This window comes from Phyllobates terribilis, unplaced genomic scaffold, assembly GCF_046119375.1.
Source record: "Phyllobates terribilis strain yellow unplaced genomic scaffold, ASM4611937v1 Scaffold_8__6_contigs__length_399053987, whole genome shotgun sequence".
NCBI classification, from domain to species: Eukaryota; Metazoa; Chordata; class Amphibia; order Anura; family Dendrobatidae; genus Phyllobates; species Phyllobates terribilis.
The window spans coordinates 81,396,553-81,416,409 of NW_027362768.1; the positions used below are offsets into that span (position 1 = coordinate 81,396,553).

General features: G+C 47.1%; 1 protein-coding gene across 1 annotated transcript in view; it reads right to left on the reverse strand.

The window, feature by feature from the left end:
• LOC141156737 (putative ferric-chelate reductase 1) overlaps positions 1-19,857 on the reverse strand; it is a 93,585-nt gene that overhangs the window by 49,316 nt on the left and 24,412 nt on the right. Inside the window, exons 5-7 of the mRNA XM_073643065.1 lie at positions 16,247-16,307; positions 3,876-4,199; positions 3,689-3,790 (exon numbers count right to left, since the gene is read on the reverse strand). Coding sequence (XP_073499166.1) covers positions 3,689-3,790; positions 3,876-4,199; positions 16,247-16,307 — 487 coding nt within the window. The remainder of the gene's footprint in view (positions 1-3,688; positions 3,791-3,875; positions 4,200-16,246; positions 16,308-19,857) is intronic.

Genomic DNA, 19,857 nt, shown 5'->3' on the forward strand with positions numbered 1-19,857 from the left:
AGGAGACACGGCCCTGTGCGCGGCCGTGTCTCCTAGCTGTGACGTCACGCAGTGCGCGCCCGGCCTGCACTGCTACTTGCCACCGGAGAGGAGCAGGAGCCAGGAGGACTGGAGCCGAGCCGGGGGATGGTGATTGTGAGTGTGAGTGTGAGTGTGAGTGTGAGTGTGTGTGTGTGTGTGTGTGTGTGTGTGTGTGTGTGTGTGTGTATGTATGTGTGTGCAGGCAGATATCATTGTGTGATGTCTGTTTATATGTATTTTTTTGTTTCAAATGTGCATGTACAGTATAGACCAAAAGTTTGGACACACCTTCTGATTTAAAGATTTTTCTGTATTTTCTTGACTATGAAAATTGTACATTCACACTAAAGGCATCAAAACTATGAATTAACACATGTGGAATTATATGCTTAACAAAAAAGTGCGAAACAACTGAAAATATGCCTTATATTCTAAGGTCTTCAAAGTAGCCACCTTTTGCTTTGATGACTGCTTTGCACACTCTTGGCATTCTCTTGATGAGCTTCAAGAGGTAGTCACCGGAAATGGTCTTCCAACAATCTTGAAGGAGTTCCCAGAGATGCTTAGCACTTGTTGGCCCTTTTGCCTTCACTCTGCGGTCCAGCTCACCCCAAACCATCTCGATTGGGTTCAGGTCTGGTGACTGTGGAGGCAAGGTCATCTGGCAAAAGCACCCCATCACTCTCCTTCTTGGTCAAATAGCCCTTATACAGCCTGGAGGTGTGTTTGGGGTCATTGTCCTGTTGAAAAATAAATGATGGTCCAACTAAACGCAAACCGGATGGAAAAGCATGCCGCTGCAAGATACTGTGGTAGCCATGCTGGTTCAGTATGCCTGCAATTTTGAATAAATCCCCAACAGTGTCACCAGCAAAGCACTCCCACACCATCACACCTCCTCCTCCATGCTTCACAGTGGGAACCAGGCATGTAGAGTCCATCTGTTCACCTTTTCTGCGTCGCACAAAGACACGGTGGTTGGAACCAAAGATCTCAAATTTGGACTCATCAGACCAAAGCACAGATTTCCACTGGTCTAATGTCCATTCCTTGTGTTCTTTAGCCCAAACAAGTCTCTTCTGCTTGTTGCCTGTCCTTAGCAGTGGTTTCCTAGCAGCTTTTTTACCATGAAGGCCTGCTGCACAAAGTCTCCTCTTAACAGTTGTTGAAGAGATGTGTCTGCTGCTAGAACTCTGTGTGGCATTGACCTGGTCTCTAATCTGAGCAGCTGTTAACCTGCGATTTCTGAGGCTGGTGACTCGGATCAACTTATCCTCAGAAGCAGAGGTGACTCTTGTTCTTCCTTTCCAGGGGTGGTCCTCATGTGAGCCAGTTTCTTTGTAGGGCTTGATGGTTTTGCAACTGCACTTGGGGATACTTTCAAAGTTTTCCCAATTTTACGGACTGACTGACCTTCATATCTTAAAGTAATGATGGCCACTCGTTTTTCTTTACTTAGCTTGCCATAATATAAATTCTATCAGTCTATTCAGTAGGACTATCAGCTGTGTATCCACCAGACTCCTGCACAACACAACTGATGGTCCCAACCCCATTTATAAGGCAAGAAATCCCACTTATTAAACCTGACAGGGCACACCTGTGAAATGAAAACCATTTCCGGTGACTACCTCTTGAAGCTCGTCAAGAGAATGCCAAGAGTGTGCAAAGCAGTCATCAAAGCAAAAGGTGGCTTCACACTTTTTTGTTAAGTATATAATTCCACATGTGTTAATTCATAGTTTTGATGCCTTCAGTGTGAATGTACAATTCTCATAGTCATGAAAATACAGAAAAATCTTTAAATGAGAAGGTGTGTCCAAACTTTTGGTCGGTACTGTATATGTCTGTATATGTTTGTGTGCCCACTTAGCGTTTTTCAAGCGTTTATGCTGCGGAATTTCCGCAGCGGAAACGCTTGTGAAACGCTAGGTAATCCGCACCCCATGGTCCCCAAGGGGATTCCGCATGTTCTATGCACATGCTGCGAATTTTTCCGCAGCGTTTATGCTGCATACAAAAATCCGCAGCATGTCATTTAATTTTGCGGAAGTGCAGCGGAACTCCCGCCATTGACTTGCATTGAGACGCACAGAAACCGCGACTGTACATTTTTACAAGCGGCTTCTATGCGTCTCTATGTGCGGATGGTACCCAGTTCTGGAGGAGAGGAGACTCTCATCCAGACCTGGGTACCATTGTACCTGTAAAAAAAGAATAAAATAACAAATAAAGTTTATACTCACCTGTCCGGCGTCTTCTCTCTGAATGCCAGCAGCGCTGAAGGACCTTCGGTGACGTCACAGTCATGTGACCGCAGGCCCTTCACCGCTCTGTCTCGCGATATGCCGGCAGCCGGGAACCAGCCAGGAAGCAGCGCTGCAGCCACGCCGGGGCCTCGGGGGTGAGAATAGCTTTATTTGTTTTAATTTTTACGGTTCACACTGTATAAATCCATGCTGTTTGCATGGATTTATACAGTGTGACCTAGTTGTCAAGCACTTTCCAAGTGATGCTATCGCTTGGAAAGTGCTTGTCAATCTGCATGCGGAAACGCATGTGAACTCGCATGTGGATCCACATGTATTCTGCAGGAAAAACGCATGCACAATCTGCATGCGTTTTTTTCTGCCAGGGAGATGCAGAAATGCTGCAGAAATTTTCTGCTTCATTTCTGCATCGTGGGCACAAAGCCTGACCGTAAAACAATGGTAAAAAATAAATATATACTTACCTTCTGATGGCCTGCCGATGTCAGCGGTCGCGTGACCCGTCACATGACTAAATGACATCACGGCAGGTCATTTTCAGACCATTGCGAGCTGCCGGCAAGCCAGGACGCATCGGATAAAGACACCGGGGGCCATCAGAAGGTAAGTATAATATTTATTTTTTATTTTATTCTTTTTTTTACAGGTTCTATGGTACCCGGGTCCGGAGGAGAGTCTCCTCTTCTCCAAACCCGGGTACCATCCGCACATTGAAACGCATGGATTCTGCATGTACAGATGCAGTGATGCGGATTACATGCGTTCCGATGCAAGTCAATGGCGGCGAAAGCGCCGCGCTTCCGCAAAATAATTGTTAGTGCTGCGGATTTTTCCGCAATGATAATCCGCAGCGGAAATTTCCGCAACATGTGCACAGCACATGCGGATTATCATTAGGGAACATGGCAGGCCTTCTACCAAGCGTTTTTTAAGCGTTTCCGCAGCGGAATTGCCTCTGCGGAAACGCTTAAAAAACGCGTAGTGGGCACACAGCCTAAAAAAAAATATTATAATTAATACTGTGCCAAATTAATTTCACGTGAACTATCACAGGGGATCATGTGACATGTCACGTGATACATCAGGTGTGTGTGTGTGGGGTGGGGGGCCCGCGCCTTCTAAACTGCCCGGGGCCCTTGCTACTCTTAATCCACCCCTGGTGGCAACTATAAAACACTATCTTGCCTGGATTGACCAATATTTTTCGCATTTACTCCATGGACAAATTAATGAGGTTCTTAAGGTCAGTGCTGGTCCAACACACTACAAGATAGGCGTTTATAGTAAAGTGGCCATTCTGGGTATGTAGTACTTTATAGTCGCATGTACAAAATCAAACATGCTTGCCTTTGATGCAGCTTTTGGAACACCTTACATGTTTAACAGTAAGAACTTACCAATGGCAGAATGAGAGGTGACCTTCGTCCTTCTGAATAGGCATGCTGGATTTCTACTTGTCCAATTGAATTTATTACACATATATAAATGTCATCCTCTCCCTGGAACACAGAGGACCAGGGTTTACATATTTTTGACATTAGTAAATCACATATGTTTGAATGTAGGAAGACTTAGTTTTCTTACCATGAACTGGTCATCTGAAAAGCCAATTGACACATATCCTCCAGAAGGACCACTCATCTCAAAATTATATGCACCATTGTCCGTCATAGCGGAGGACATGAAAAAACAGTTAGTAGTTTTGGAAGGGTCACATTCAGAAGGATTGCGAAGGCAAATCTTCTGTGTACCACAAGTCTCACTGGAAATATAAGTAGGAGGAGGTTTAGGGGAAACAGAATGAGTGGTTTCCAAACTACTGGTAATTGAACTTGTTGGACTTGAAATGTTTGAGGCAGCAGTAGAAGACACTATTGGGCTGTTTGTTGTGCTGGTGTTAGGAAAAACCTATGGAAAGGAAAATAGGGACTTGATTTTATTTAATTAAGCCAGGATGATATCTCAATATTAAGTATATATTTGAGAATTAAGTAGGCAACAAATTACAGTAACAAAAACTTTTTTCATGGATGGATAAAATTACAAAGCTTCTCCCATTCACTGCAATGTTAAACACGTACAGCACAGACTGTACACTGATGCCACCCGTGTGCTGTATGTGTTTCACACTGTCCCATAGACTTGTATTTGCTCTTTTCATCCATGATACTGTAGAGAAACGGGTATGTCTATGTGACTTTTACAAGGCCACACGGTCCATGAAAAAACATGGACATGTGAAAAGCATTGTAAATTATAATGGGTGCCTGTTCTATCCGTGAAAGAAAACGCATACAACGTGTTTGTGCAACACGGATGTCTGAATAAGGCCTTAGAGAATTGAGGGTTAATAGACGGTAGTCCTATTTTCATCTTTTTATCTGTTAGAGTGGAGGACATTAACCAAGAGCACTGGTAGTTTAGGAGGACCAGTCCTGCATTTACATAAATCCTGTGATGTAAAACACTCCTTGTTATATTAAATCTCCACTGCTGTGGTGCTTGATGCACTTTTGGCACCACATATTACAGCAGATCAGTGGGGTTCTCAGCAGCGATATACTTTCTGATCAGCTTATATTCATCAGAACAATATCTTACTCATGTTCCAGCTTGGAGCTATAAATAATTTCCTGTATGAATTACAGAATCTTAAAGGGAACCTGTCACCTGAAAAAACGCTGATAACCTGCAGATATGGGGTTAATTTGCAGGTTAATAGCATTGTGAACCTGCCCGGTGCTAGCATTCCGGTTGCAGTCATAGGGGCGGTGCTGGTACGGGTTCAGTCATCGCTCAGTGCATGGAGAGCAATAGCAGTAATCGCGCCCGGCACTGACTGACAGCAGCTCAACATTAGGGCTGGCTGTCAGTCCGTATCAGGGGCATGATCACAGCCGCCGCTCTACATGCACTGAGCGGTGTCAAAACCCACGCAGGGAAGTTTGTATAGCACAGGCAATCGGACTATTGCAGATTCAGGTATCCTAAGGGGACTAATAAATACAGTTAAAAAAAAACAAAAAACTTTAAAGTCACCCCTTTTGCCCCATTAAAAATAAAACATTTAAAAAAACAACACATACAGTGCCTACAAGTAGTATTCAACCCCCTGCAGATTTAGCTGGTTGACACATGCGGAATTAACTTGGCATTGTGACATTTGTACTGTAGATCAGCCTGGAAGTGGGAAATGCACTGCAGCAAATTTTTTTATTTTTTTTATTTTTTTAAAACGTTAAAAGTTAATTCAGAGTGTCATTTATTATTCAACCCCTCAAACCACAAGAATTCTGTTTGGTCCCCCTAAAGTATTAAGAAGTAGTTCAGGCACCAAGAATAATGAGCTTCACATGTGTGGATTAAAGATCTCTTTTGCCAGCCTTTTCTGACTATTTAAGACCCTCCCCAAACTTGTGAACAGCACTCAGACATGGTCAACATGGGAAAGACAAAGGAGCTGTAGCGCCGGCGTCCCTGCCCTCTGCTAGGCAGGGACGCTGTTCCCCTCACCTCCCTGCTCCGTGCCCGGCGTCCTCCTCCCGCTCTGCTGGCAGCGCGCGCTCCTTCCCGTCCACTGTGCTTAGGGCGCGCGCGCGCTCTCCCTTCCTCTTAAAGGGGCCGCGCGCGCCGTCCTAAGGAGTCCCCGGCCAATGGCCGGAGGACTTCACCATATATAAGGCACCTCCTCCAAAATGGAGGTGCCCGAGCAATGTTGTTGCACTGTTCACTACTCTGCTTCAGCCCTCAGGTCCCGTTGCCAGTTCCTGCCAGTTACCTGCCAGATTCCTGCCTGATTATCTGCTACCTGCCTGCTAGTCTGAGGTCCGACGGTCTGCCTTACTACTCCTGTCAGTCTGTCTAAGGACCAGTCTGCCCGCTCACCTGGGAGCGCACATCAGCCACCTGCCTGCTTGCCCGAGGTCCGACGGTCTGCCTTCCAACTCCTGTCAGTCTGTCTATGGACCAGCTTGCCCGCTCACCTGGGAGCACACACCTGCTACCTGCCTGCTAGTCTACCTGGAGGCTCCGCCGTCACGTGCTGTGACCACCTGCCTGTCCAGTGACTCCTGCTCGCTCACCTGGGAGCGCTCATCTGCTGCCTGTCTGCTAGCCTACCTGGAGGCTCTGCCGTCACGTGCTGTGACCACCCGCCTGTCCAGAGACTTCTGCCCGCTCACCTGGGAGCGCTCATCTGCCGCCTGTCTGTTGGTCTTCCTGAAGGCTCCGCCGTCACATGCTGTGACCACCCGTTCATCCAGAGACTCTCGCCTGCTCACCTGGAAGCTCACGTCTATCATCAGCCGCCACAGGTCGTACCAACCCTTTACCTAGAGACTGCCCCGGTCACTTGCCGTGACCATCTGCCCGTTCATCCAGAGACTGCCCCGGTCACTTGCCGTGACCATCAGCCCGTTCATCCAGAGACTGCCCCGGTCACTTGCCGTGACCTCCAGCCCGTTCACTCAGAGACTGTCCCGGTCACCTGCTGTGACCTCCTGCCCGTCTTCCCTGGTCGCCACCCGCTCCCTTACAAGGACTGCCCCCTTGTATAGTAGCTCAGAGGTTCCGCCTCCCAGACCCGTTACAGTTTGCTCGGGCCATGGAACCCGGTGGCACCCAAGCTCCCTCGCTCTCGGACCTGTGTCATGAACTGTCCCGTCAAAGGTCCCAACAGGAGTCCATCCTGGGTCACCTGCGGAATGTCAATACTCGCCTGGACACTCTGACTGCTCCATCAGCAACCTCCGCCAGTGCCATGTCTCGCAATCCGGCAGCCCCGCTGCCCACTAATACCATGGTATCCTACCCCGGACCCCGGCTTTCTGCACCTCCTCGCTTCGGAGGCGACTCCGCCCAGGCTCGGGGCTTCATAAATCAGTGCACCCTGCACTTTGAACTATTGTCCCACCAGTTTAACTCCGACCGGGCCAAAATTGCATTCATCATGTCCCATCTCACCGGGGAGGCCCTGGCCTGGCTAAATCCTCTATGGGAGAGAGGAGACCCCCTGGTGTCCGACTTGCCTGCCTTTCTCACGGCTTTCCGGAAAGTCTTCGACGAACCCGGACGGAAGACCTCATCCGCATTATCTCTGCTACGCCTCCGTCAGGGAAGTCTCACCGTGGGCCAATATGCCATACGGTTCCGTACCCTTGCCTCGGAGCTGGCCTGGGATAACGACGCTCTGGTATCCGTCTTCTGGGAGGGTCTGTCCGGCCGTATTAAAGATGAACTTGCCGGTCGGGACATTCCTACCACTCTCGATGACCTAATAACTCTTGCCACCCGGATTGACCTACGGTTCCAGGAGCGTGCCAAAGAGGTCACCCGTGAGAGGAGGTTTCCACGTCTAGCTCCTACTTTTCAGAAACCCGTCACTCCATCCGTCTCTCCCCAGGTACACTCTCCTGAGCCTATGCAGGTCGACCAGACCAAGATGGTCAAAACCCGTCAGGACTTACGCCGTGCCGAAGGGAGCTGCTTCTACTGTGGCAGTAAGGAGCACCGGATCCGTACCTGCCCGGAGAGGTCGGGAAACGCCTGTGTCTAGGTTCGCTCAGAGAGGTCAACCTAGACAAGATTAAATCCTCTCCATCTCTGCTACTGTCAGTCTCAATTATCTGCGGGGAGAATCGTTATTTCGAACTAGCCCAACTTGACTCTGGAGCGGCCGGGAATCTTATCTCACAGTCCCTGGTAGAAAAATACCGCATTCCCACCAAACCTCTGGCTGTACCAATATCTGTCGCTGCTGTGGATGGGGGCCTCTTACCACGACCCATCCAACTCATCACCGAATCCGTAACTCTGCAAGTGGGAATGCTGCATTCTGAGAGCATCTCCTTTCATGTTCTGCCTGGACTCTCTCACGCCCTCTTGCTAGGCCTACCTTGGCTCCAGAGACATGCACCCGTGCTTGACTGGCAGACCGGAGAAGTCCTTCGCTGGGGACAGGACTGCCATAAGACCTGTCTGGTTCCCGTCCATCCCGTCCGTCCTTCTCCTACCCCAGCTAATCTACCTGGACTTCCGATTCCTTATTGGTCTTATGCTGATGTCTTTAATAAAAAGGAAGCAGAGACACTACCTCCTCATAGACCATACGACTGCCCTATCGACCTGTTACCTGGTACTACTCCTCCCCGTGGGCGTATTTATCCTTTATCCGCTGCTGAGACCCAGTCGATGTCCGAATATATTGAGGAGAATCTGGCCAGGGGATTCATCCGGAAATCTACCTCTCCGGCGGGAGCAGGCTTCTTTTTCGTCAAAAAGAAGGACGGCTCTCTCCGTCCCTGTATAGACTATAGAGGCCTTAACCAGATCACGGTGAAGAATAAGTACCCCCTTCCGCTCATTCCGGAGTTATTTGATCGCCTGAGGGGGGCTAGAATCTTCACCAAACTGGACCTCCGTGGGGCGTACAACCTGGTTCGTATCCGTCAGGGGGATGAATGGAAGACGGCATTCAACACCCGGGACGGCCACTATGAATATCTGGTAATGCCCTTTGGTCTCTGTAACGCTCCTGCCGTCTTTCAAGAGTTGGTCAATGACATCTTCCGGGACCTTCTCTACTCCTGCGTAGTGGTGTACCTGGACGACATCTTGGTCTTCTCTCCGGATCTCCAGACTCACCGGAGGGACGTTCGTCAGGTCCTGCTCAGGCTCAGGCAGAATCACCTCTTCGCTAAATACGAGAAGTGCCTCTTTGAGCAGACCTCGCTTCCGTTTTTGGGCTACATTATTTCTCAGACCGGCCTACGAATGGATCCAGAGAAACTGTCTGCCATCGAGAAATGGCCTCGACCGGAGGGGTTGAAGGCCATTCAGCGATTCCTGGGCTTCGCCAACTACTACCGCCTCTTCATACCACACTTCTCTTCCCGGACTGCCCCAATTTCCGCGCTCACCCGTAAGGGTACTAATCCCAAAGAGTGGCCGCCCGAAGCAGAGGAGGCCTTTCTTTCCCTAAAACAGGCCTTCTCTTCCGCCCCGGTGCTGCATCGCCCGGACGGCAACAAGCAGTTCTTCCTGGAAGTTGACGCCTCCTCCTCTGGAGCCGGAGCGGTACTAACTCAAAAATCATCTTCCGGGAGAATGGTAACTTGTGGCTTCTTCTCCAAACTCTTCTCCTCTTCTGAGCGCAACTATTCCATAGGAGACCGAGAGTTATTGGCCATCAAACTGGCATTGGAGGAGTGGCGTTACCTACTCGAGGGGGCTCTTCACCCGGTAATAATTTACACTGACCACAAGAACTTGGCTTACCTCCAGCATGCCCAGAGACTTAACCCGCGCCAAGCCCGGTGGTCCTTGTTTTTTGCTCGCTTTGATTTTGTTCTTCATTTTCGCCCGGCTGACAAAAACGTCAAAGCAGATGCCTTGTCCCGATCCTTTCTGGTGTCCGATCTCGAGGAAGAACCTAAACATATCATCGATCCCGCCAGAGTAATGCAGGTGGCTCCCGTGAGTCTAAATCGTCTCCCTCCCGGTAAGACGTTCGTATCAGTACCTGATCGGGAGAAGATCCTACACTGGGGTCACTCATCTAAACTAGCTGGCCACGCCGGTCAGAAAAAGACCCTCCAGCTTATTGCCCGGCACTACTGGTGGCCTACCCTGCACAAGGACGTAATAGACTTTGTTTCTGCCTGTGTGTCCTGCGCCCGCAACAAAGTCCCGAGACACCTGCCAGCCGGTCGCCTTCTTCCGCTTCCTGTGCCTGCTGCCCCCTGGCAGCATATTGCTATGGACTTCATAACTGATCTCCCCGTCTCTGCCGGTTGTACGGTCATTTGGGTGGTCGCTGACCGCTTTTCCAAGATGGCTCACTTTATTCCCCTGCCTGGCCTCCCGTCTGCACCCGAGCTGGCTAAAGACTTTATCCGCCACATCTTCCATCTTCATGGCCTGCCCCTCCACATCGTGTCGGATCGTGGGGTACAGTTCACCTCACGTTTCTGGAGAGCCACTTGTAAACTGCTAGACGTCACCCTGGACTTCTCTTCCGCTTACCACCCACAGTCTAATGGTCAAGTGGAGTGGATCAATCAGAACCTGACCAGTTACCTCCGGCACTTCGTTAATGCCCATCATTCTGACTGGGTGGATCTCCTACCATGGGCTGAGTTCTCCTATAACAATCACGAGAGCGAATCTTCCTCCAAATCCCCGTTTTTTGTAGTCTTCGGTCAGCATCCTCGGATTCCTTTTCCTGTCTCCACCTCTGTGGACAACCCGGCTGCGGAATCTCTCGTTAGCAAATTTTCCTCCATTTGGGAGAGTACCCGATCCGCACTCCTCCAGTCGTCCGAACGGATGAAAAGACACGCTGACAAAAAACGCCTGGATCCTCCACAATTTCGTCCTGGAGATAAAGTCTGGCTCTCGTCTAAATATGTCCGACTCAAGATACCTTCTTACAAGTTAGGGCCTCGGTTCATCGGTCCTCTGGAGGTCATCAGTCAGATCAACCCAGTGGCCTATAAATTAAAACTCCCGGCCAACTTACGGATCCCTAACTCCTTCCATGTATCTCTCCTCAAATCTGTGGTACTTAACTCTTTCTCCAAGTCTACAGGTACGCCTCCTGCTCCGGTTTCTGCTGAGGACGAGTTTGAGGTAGAGAACATTCTTGCCACCAAAAGGGTAAGAGGAAAGACCTTTTTTCTAGTAGATTGGAGGGGGTTTGGTCCTGAAGAGAGAACGTGGGAGCCCCGGGAGAACATCCATGCCCCTCTTATCCTAGCTAAATTTCTGTCTGGCCTAAAAAAGGGGGGGCCTAAAGGGGGGGGTACTGTAGCGCCGGCGTCCCTGCCCTCTGCTAGGCAGGGACGCTGTTCCCCTCACCTCCCTGCTCCGTGCCCGGCGTCCTCCTCCCGCTCTGCTGGCAGCGCGCGCTCCTTCCCGTCCACTGTGCTTAGGGCGCGCGCGCGCGCTCTCCCTTCCTCTTAAAGGGGCCGCGCGCGCCGTTCTAAGGAGTCCCCGGCCAATGGCCGGAGGACTTCACCATATATAAGGCACCTCCTCCAAAATGGAGGTGCCCGAGCAATGTTGTTGCACTGTTCACTACTCTGCTTCAGCCCTCAGGTCCCGTTGCCAGTTCCTGCCAGTTACCTGCCAGTTACCTGCCAGATTCCTGCCAGATTCCTGCCTGATTATCTGCTACCTGCCTGCTAGTCTGAGGTCCGACGGTCTGCCTTACTACTCCCGTCAGTCTGTCTAAGGACCAGTCTGCCCGCTCACCTGGGAGCGCACATCAGCCACCTGCCTGCTTGCCCGAGGTCCGACGGTCTGCCTTCCAACTCCTGTCAGTCTGTCTATGGACCAGCTTGCCCGCTCACCTGGGAGCACACACCTGCTACCTGCCTGCTAGTCTACCTGGAGGCTCCGCCGTCACGTGCTGTGACCACCTGCCTGTCCAGTGACTCCTGCTCGCTCACCTGGGAGCGCTCATCTGCTGCCTGTCTGCTAGCCTACCTGGAGGCTCTGCCGTTACGTGCTGTGACCACCCGCCTGTCCAGAGACTTCTGTCCGCTCACCTGGGAGCGCTCATCTGCCGCCTGTCTGTTGGTCTTCCTGGAGGCTCCGCCGTCACATGCTGTGACCACCCGTTCATCCAGAGACTCTCGCCTGCTCACCTGGAAGCTCACGTCTATCATCAGCCGCCACAGGTCGTACCAACCCTTTACCTAGAGACTGCCCCGGTCACTTGCCGTGACCATCTGCCCGTTCATCCAGAGACTGCCCCGGTCACTTGCCGTGACCATCTGCCCGTTCACTCAGAGACTGCCCCAGTCACTTGCCGTGACTATCAGCCCGTTCATCCAGAGACTGCCCCGGTCACTTGCCGTGACCTCCAGCCCGTCTTCCCTGGTCGCCACCCGCTCCCTTACAAGGACTGCCCCCTTGTATAGTAGCTCAGAGGTTCCGCCTCCCAGACCCGTTACAGGAGCATTCCAAGGCCATCAGAGACAAGATCGTGGAGGGTCACAAGGCTGGCAAGGGGTACAAAACCCTTTCCAAGGAGTTGGGCCTACCTGTCTCCACTGTTGGGAGCATCATCCATAAGTGGAAGGCTTATGGAACTACTGTTAGCCTTCCACGGCCTGGACAGCCTTTGAAAGTGTCCTCCCGTGCCGAGGCCAGGCTTGTCCGAAGAGTCAAGGCTAACCCAAGGACAACAAGGAAGGAGCTCCGGGAAGATCTCATGGCAGTGGGGACATTGGTTTCAGTCAATACCATAAGTAACGTACTCCACCGCAATGGTCTCCGTTCCAGACGAGCACGTAAGGTACCTTTACTTTCAAAGCATCATGTCAAGGCTCGTCTACAGTTTGCTCATGATCACTTGTAGGACTCTGAGACAGACTGGTTCAAGGTTCTATGGTCTGATGAGACCAAGATCGAGATCTTTGGTGCCAACCACACACGTGACGTTTGGAGACTGGATGGGACTGCATACGACCCCAAGAATACCATCCCTACAGTCAAGCATGGTGGTGGCAGCATCATGCTGTGGAGCTGTTTCTCAGCCAAGGGGCCTGGCCATCTGGTCCGCATCCATGGGAAGATGGAAAGCACGGCCTACCTGGAGATTTTGGCCAAGAACCTCCGCTCCTCCATCAAGGATCTTAAGATGGGTCGCAATTTCATCTTCCAACAAGACAACGACCCAAAGCACACAGCCAAGAAAACCAAGGCCTGGTTCAAGAGGGAAAAAGTCAAGGTGTTGGAGTGGCCTAGTCAGTCTCCTGACCTTAACCCAATTGAAAAGTTGTGGAAGGAGCTCAAGAATAAAGTCCACATGAGACACCCAAAGAACCTAGATAACTTGGAGAAGATCTGCATGGAGGAGTGGGCCAAGATAACTCCACAGACCTGTGCCGGCCTGATCAGGTCTTATAAAAGACGATTATTAGCTGTAATTGCAAACAAGGGTTATTCCACAAAATATTAAACATAGGGGTTGTGTAATAATTGACCCACACTTTTATGTTTAAAATTTAATAAAATTCAACTGAGCAACATAACTTTTTGTTTTGTAAGATTTATGCTTCTGTTCATAAAACCTATTCTCGTTTGCAGTTTGAAGGCTCTAACTTATTTGCATCTTATCAAACCAGCTAAATCTGCAGGGGGTTGAATACTACTTGTAGGCACTGTATTTGGTGTCACCGCTTAAGAAATGCCCCAGCTATCAAAATATAAAAATTAATTAATCTCCTCAGTTTACTGCGTAATGAGAAAAAAAAATCAAAAACGCCAGAATTATGTTTTTTTAGTTGCCGCAACATTGCAATAAAAGGTGACCAAAACATCGTACCTACCCCAAAATGGTATCAGTAATAACATCTGCTCAGGGAGCAAAAAATAATTAAACAGCCCCTATATCCCCAAAAATGAGAACGTTACGGGTCTCGAAAAATGATGACAAAAGCTACATTTTTTTTTTAATAAATTTCTGAATTTTTTTTTCACCACTTAAGTAAAAGAGAAAAAAAAAACACTATACATGTTTGGTATCTACATACCTGCACTAACCTGGGGAATCATATTGCCAGGTCAGTTACCATATATTGAACATGGTAAGTAAAAAAAAAACAAAAAAAAACACACATTGTGGAATTACACTTTCACCACACTTGGATTTGGATTTTTTTCCCGTTTTCCAGTACACTATATGGCAGAATGGATAGTGTCATTCAAAAGTACAACTTGTCCTGTAAAAAACAAGCCTTCATACGGTTATATGGCTAGAAAAATAAAAAAAGTTATGTCTCTGGGAAGAAGGGGAGGAAAAAATTAAAATGAAAAATTGCCCCTTGGTGAAGGGGTTAAAGGGAATCTGTCATCCCATTTGAGCTATCTAACCTTTTAATTTAGGCATACAGGTTATAAACTGCTGAAAAAGTCCTACCTGTATGCCTCATATCAGATGCCTTGTTGTTAAGAAATCTGCTTTTATCCTATTATGTACATGAATTCTTCCAGGCTCTGGGTAAGATGCTGCCTGGAAGATAACTCCGTCTCCTCACTTCATTATGCTATGTATCGTCTCCCACAGCGTCACTCTGTCCCTGTGACGTTGGGTGTTCGGTCAGAAATCTCACGCATATTTTAGGGAGGAAAATAGGAAAACATTTTCTTTAATAAAATGGTGGTGCGTCTTATAGCCCGCTTTTATGGTAGCTTCCTGGGGAGGGGCGGCTGCGGTGGAGTGGGGTCACAGGATGCAGAGTCGCTGCTGCAGGAAGCTGGTGGCGCCAGGAGTGGGGCGATGCTACGAAGAGACCTGGGCTTTTACACAATGTCGGGAGACCTCGCACTTCCCATCCTTTTCACTGCGGTGGACTTCAGAAACCAAAATCTAAGCCTGCGCATGCGCCGCCTCCGGCGACCATTTTCCCGAAGTCCACTGCAGTGAGAAGGATGGGAAGTGCATGACTCAACATTTTCTGAAAGCCCAGGGCCCGCCTCAGTCTCGCACCGCCAAACACTCCCAGCCCAGGGCCTGCAGCATTGCCCCACTCCTGCAGCAGCAACCCTGTCTCCTGGGACCCGCTGCACCGCAGCCGCCCCCTACCATTCCCTGGTAAGCTACATTAGGATTATAAGACACCCCCCCATTTTCTCCCAAATTTTGTGGGAAAAAAGTGCATCTTTATAATCCGAAAAATACGGTAGGTTACTTGTTTTTTTTTTTAAATATGCAGCTTAAAAAAAATCACTCACGAAAAACTGTGGAAACGTAGCCTAAGGGTTCACATTCTTTTATTTATACAGGAAATCCCTGATAGCTCCAAATTGTAACATTAGTAAGATATTGTATTGTCAGTGATTTTTGGATGGTGCATCATTAGACTTGTAGAAGCTGAAGTCTATTATTAAAGGTTTACTTTTTATTGTTTGCTGATCGTTATAATATTTAATCTCAGCAAAAAATTCAAAACCTTAAGGATTGTCCAAAGGAAAGTAGGTTAGACGTCAAGAAGAACAGATTTTACTTTGCGCTTATGCTGATTTAGACCTCATTGTTAGATATAATATTGTTTTTTATTAGATCCACCCTCAAAAGACAAGCAATTAATATTGATAAATCAAACAGAGAACCTCTTGGATCTAAAATTGAATCATACAAAATACTGTACACCAGTATTAAGTTTTTACAGTACAATTAGGACAAAGGTGGCCTAATATGAGAAAGGAACAGTGAATAGTTAAAAAACTAAACAGGACCACATTGGCAGTAATATAATTATAAAGGGGTGCATAGGAGGCAAATTCAATTGGGCCTTGGAGATGATGGGACCAAAATGATCCCTTAGGCCTTTATACCAAGAACTGTACTAGCATCGGGGCCTAAAGTAGCATTAATTTCATATTAAAATACTAATAAACTATGTTGACTTATCGAATCCTGCTGAAAATTTCTATTCTTAACTGGTCCTCGCAAACTGTAGAGGATCTCTTTTAATAATGGAAATTTTATTGGGAAAAATAGAATATTTGTAGAAAACTATTTTCAGCTGCATATCATTTGTTTGCAAAGTATTTAAATCCAGAGTAATGGCAGCCCTTATGTCATGTTTTGATTTAGACTTAGTTTAAGCTGTTGTCCACTACCTGGACAACCCCTCCTAAGATTAATCAGGGCCCCATTGAAAATAAAAGCAGTTTACATTCACCTCCTGGTAGGTGCAGGGCCAACATTGCTGGAACAGTGCCGGAGGAGAGTATAAGTGTTTTTTTATTTTCAAATGGACCTGGTTTCATTCAAGAAGAGGTGGATAACCTGCATTAATGGAAACTGACCCTTTAAGAAAAGCCTCCACTAGTAGAGTCGTAGGTGACAAATACTGTACTCTTGCAAGTGGAAAGAGACAAGAAACACAGGCTTGATAGAGTAGATCTCCAAGTGTCTATACATCTGCTATATAACCACTTACAGTGAGCTCAGGACTTTCAATTCCCACCCAGTATATAGGCTTAGATTGCAGAATTGTTGCTCTAAATAAATAAAAATATGTAAATTATTGGGAAAAGTTGTAACATGTGCACACCTATTCTGCATGGGTTTCAAAGAGAAAGTTAGTTATACAATGAAAATAATGACATTTATGTACTGTTAGGACAAGTTCACATGTAGTGCCTTTGCTATGTTTTTTTTGCATGCGCTGTAATCACTCCCCCTGCACATTGACTGACAGCCTGCTCTCCATACACGAGCTGCAGTGCAGGCTGTCAGAGTGCTGGGGCCTAATAACAGCACAATCACTGAGCAGTAAGCGGTGACTGTTACAAGCCCCTGTACCTCCCTGATGACTGAAAGCGAGTGGCTGTAGGGAGAGTAAAGCTAATCCGATCACACCATGTTCCTGTACGGTAAGACACAGCCATTACACAGTACACAGCAGGGGAACATTTATAAGATTATCTCAGCACAGGAACATTTTATTTAAACATCCAATTGTGGAAGTTATTTTTATTCCAAGATCTGTTGATTAAAATGAACTTTTGTTTGTGGGAAAACCCCTTTAAATGCAATTTACCAGAAAACTACCACCATATCTACACCTAAATAGCATTTTTTTTAGGTGACAAGTTACCTTTATAAAAATACCTTTTGCCCTGCCTGAAACCTCTTTGAACACTACAATCTTTGAACACTACAAGGTCATTTTACAACACGGCACATTTACTAATAAATTGAGCCAATTTCCATATAATGGAAGATAATACTTAGTTATCAATTTTAAAGAGGTTATTGAAATTAATGTTCATTATCTGTTGCGTAAAGCATGCAGTAATTAACTTTGTATGACTTACAAAAAAAAAAAAAGAAGGTTAATTTGTTTGGGATGTCATATACTAATCTGGTTATCCCACATAATAATGCAACATGATTGATATATGGCTTAAAATAATCAATAATGTGATAGCAATAGGTATGTGGACATATACAAAGGGCTCCAAGATTGCTGTCTTGTCTGTAAATTGAGATTTGGCTACTATGCTAATTCATATCGCAAGGCTCGTTAAAGGGATGATATTGACTTGTAGGATTGCTACTTCCAATAGGTGGCGATAGAGTTCAAGTCTTCTTCCTCTCTGAAGAGACAATTTGCATATTTAATTTCCCCGAAGAGCATGCAAAGCGTTTAAGTCTCCTCATACTGGCATGCCAGACCTGGCATGTCACTCTCCACAAGAAGAAACCTCTTAGATCCCAGACTTAGTCGCTCACCTAGCCAAATCAGATCTCATACTTTGCACTGAGGAGGGGCAATATCCCAAAACACTGTGTCGCAAATTGTGATTCTGATTTGGCATTTATCCTAAGTCATATAGCAAGACTCGTTAAAGGGTCGATATTGACTTGTAGGATTGTTACTTCCAATAGGTGGAACTGGAGTTGAAGTCCTCTTCCTCTATGAAGAGACAATTTGCATATTTAAAGAACAGAAGTATAAAACTCTAAATTTCTTAAGAAATGTAAACTGTATGTTACTTGTAACTTACTGTATACACACACACACGTGTATATTACATGCTTTATAGCTATTGGAACATATGATTTTAAATTAAATTTTCCCCTACGTTAAAAGTTATTCTCAATGGGCCCAGGCTGTTGTATTAAAAAATATTCTATACTCCCCTACGGACTGGCACTGCTCCATCTCACTGGCTACTGTATCGCCTGCTGGACAACCTTCAAACATTACTGATTTCCGGGCATCAACATCTGAAAGGGGCATCATGTGACTGCTAAAGTCAGAGGCCTCTTATCGGCTCCCGCCTTCACACATCATTCAAAAAGGAAACCAACACAGCTATCTGTCAATCAGTAGCTGTTAGTGACATGGTGCTACCATGAGCGTTCTCACCACTCCTGACTAGCTGCCAGGAAAACCAATCCCAAGTAAATGATTGCCTAAAACATAGCTTGCATGGCACCGGTACTCATTTACTTTTTCGCAGAAAGGTCACTTTTTACCAGTCTGCCTTAAACCAATTGCACGCTCTTTTGGTCCACTAAACAGGACCATATAACTTATCCATGATTTGCTGGCCACTAGTTTGTCTAAGCTGACGTTTTACTGAACTCATCCTAGACCCAGCTATAGTCTGCCAAGGGCTTAATAATTTTTTGAACCCAACTTATCTTAGCTCCCCTCCTGACTGATATATCTCACTCTTTCAGAGATTTATCAAAGCTGACGCCTCTCAGAATAGCACCCCCATAGCTACAGCATGTAGACATCTTCCAAAGTTTTTCTCTATGTCAGTTGTAAGAACTCACAGCCCACTCTTTACGGCAGCAATAAGGCAGCCTTGTCTATGGAATCCCAACAATACGGTAGGTAAGCCTACAGGCTCTCTCACATCTTTCCCACCCTCCAGCCCACAGACACTGCCACAATGGACAAGCTCCTTCGACCTATCAAAATCCTAAAGAGGAACAGGCCTAAGAGAGCCATTAATATAGGCAAATCACAGGTTCCCCAGGTACTAAATGTGAACCAGTTGCATACTGATCAATTGTGCCAAACTACTCCATTTTATCTGCCCCTCTTATCAGCACTGTAGTGCAAACAATGCATTTACCTACATCCACACCAGGCTCTTTCTGGTCTATGTCAGTGGTGGCATCTTCTCCTCCTAACTGACAACTAATTAACTAGCATTCTCGCTGCCAACTACTGTGACCGGGCTTGTCAATGCAACCACACGTAGCGACCCGCCAGTTTATGCAACCAAGGACTTCAAATGGAACCCTACAGCTGATACATGTATTAGACACAGACTATTATTTCAGTTATGTTTTCTCTGAAACTTTGCAGCATTTCTGAAAAAAAAAGCCATACATTTAAAGCCGTCCGGGCTAATGCTGTCCAGATGACTAGTTCAAGAGGCCGGTCCCCGGTGGTTTCTTCCCTTGCCATTTCCCTTGAGTGACAGGTTTGTACCCCACCCATCATGGACCTGCCTCTTGAACTAGTCACCAGGGTGGCATGGTCCCGGACATCTGTAAATGTATGTTTTCTCTGAAATGCTGTAGTGTTTCAAAGTGATGCACACCTGGCAGTAATGAGAAAGCCAGTATCTGATACATGCTGCCCGAACCATCGCCAGCATTGTAAAGCACTAAAGCTTTCCATTCCAAAACATGGCACCTTGCATTTACAACTGACGTATAAAGCAGCAATAAAACAGTCTATTAATGCCAAAGAAAGTCTCTATCACACCTTGACGGGGTTGTCCATTACTCAGACAACAGCTTCTCAATTACTATATTCCCTCATGTAAAATAAAGCAATCATCCAGCACTTACATCTGGTGCCGTTCTAGCGATGCTTATGAGCAGCTTCATTCTCACTTCCTTCAGACGAAACTAACATTCGGAAGAAGAGAGAACTGCTGTCTGACTCCCTCCAGATGTCAGTTATGTACGACGGTGAAACTGGAACTGCCCATAGGAGACTGCTGATTGGCCGCAGGGCTCATATGGCATAACAACGTCACACAAACCCCGGGGGACCCAGCGCTAATGTCACTG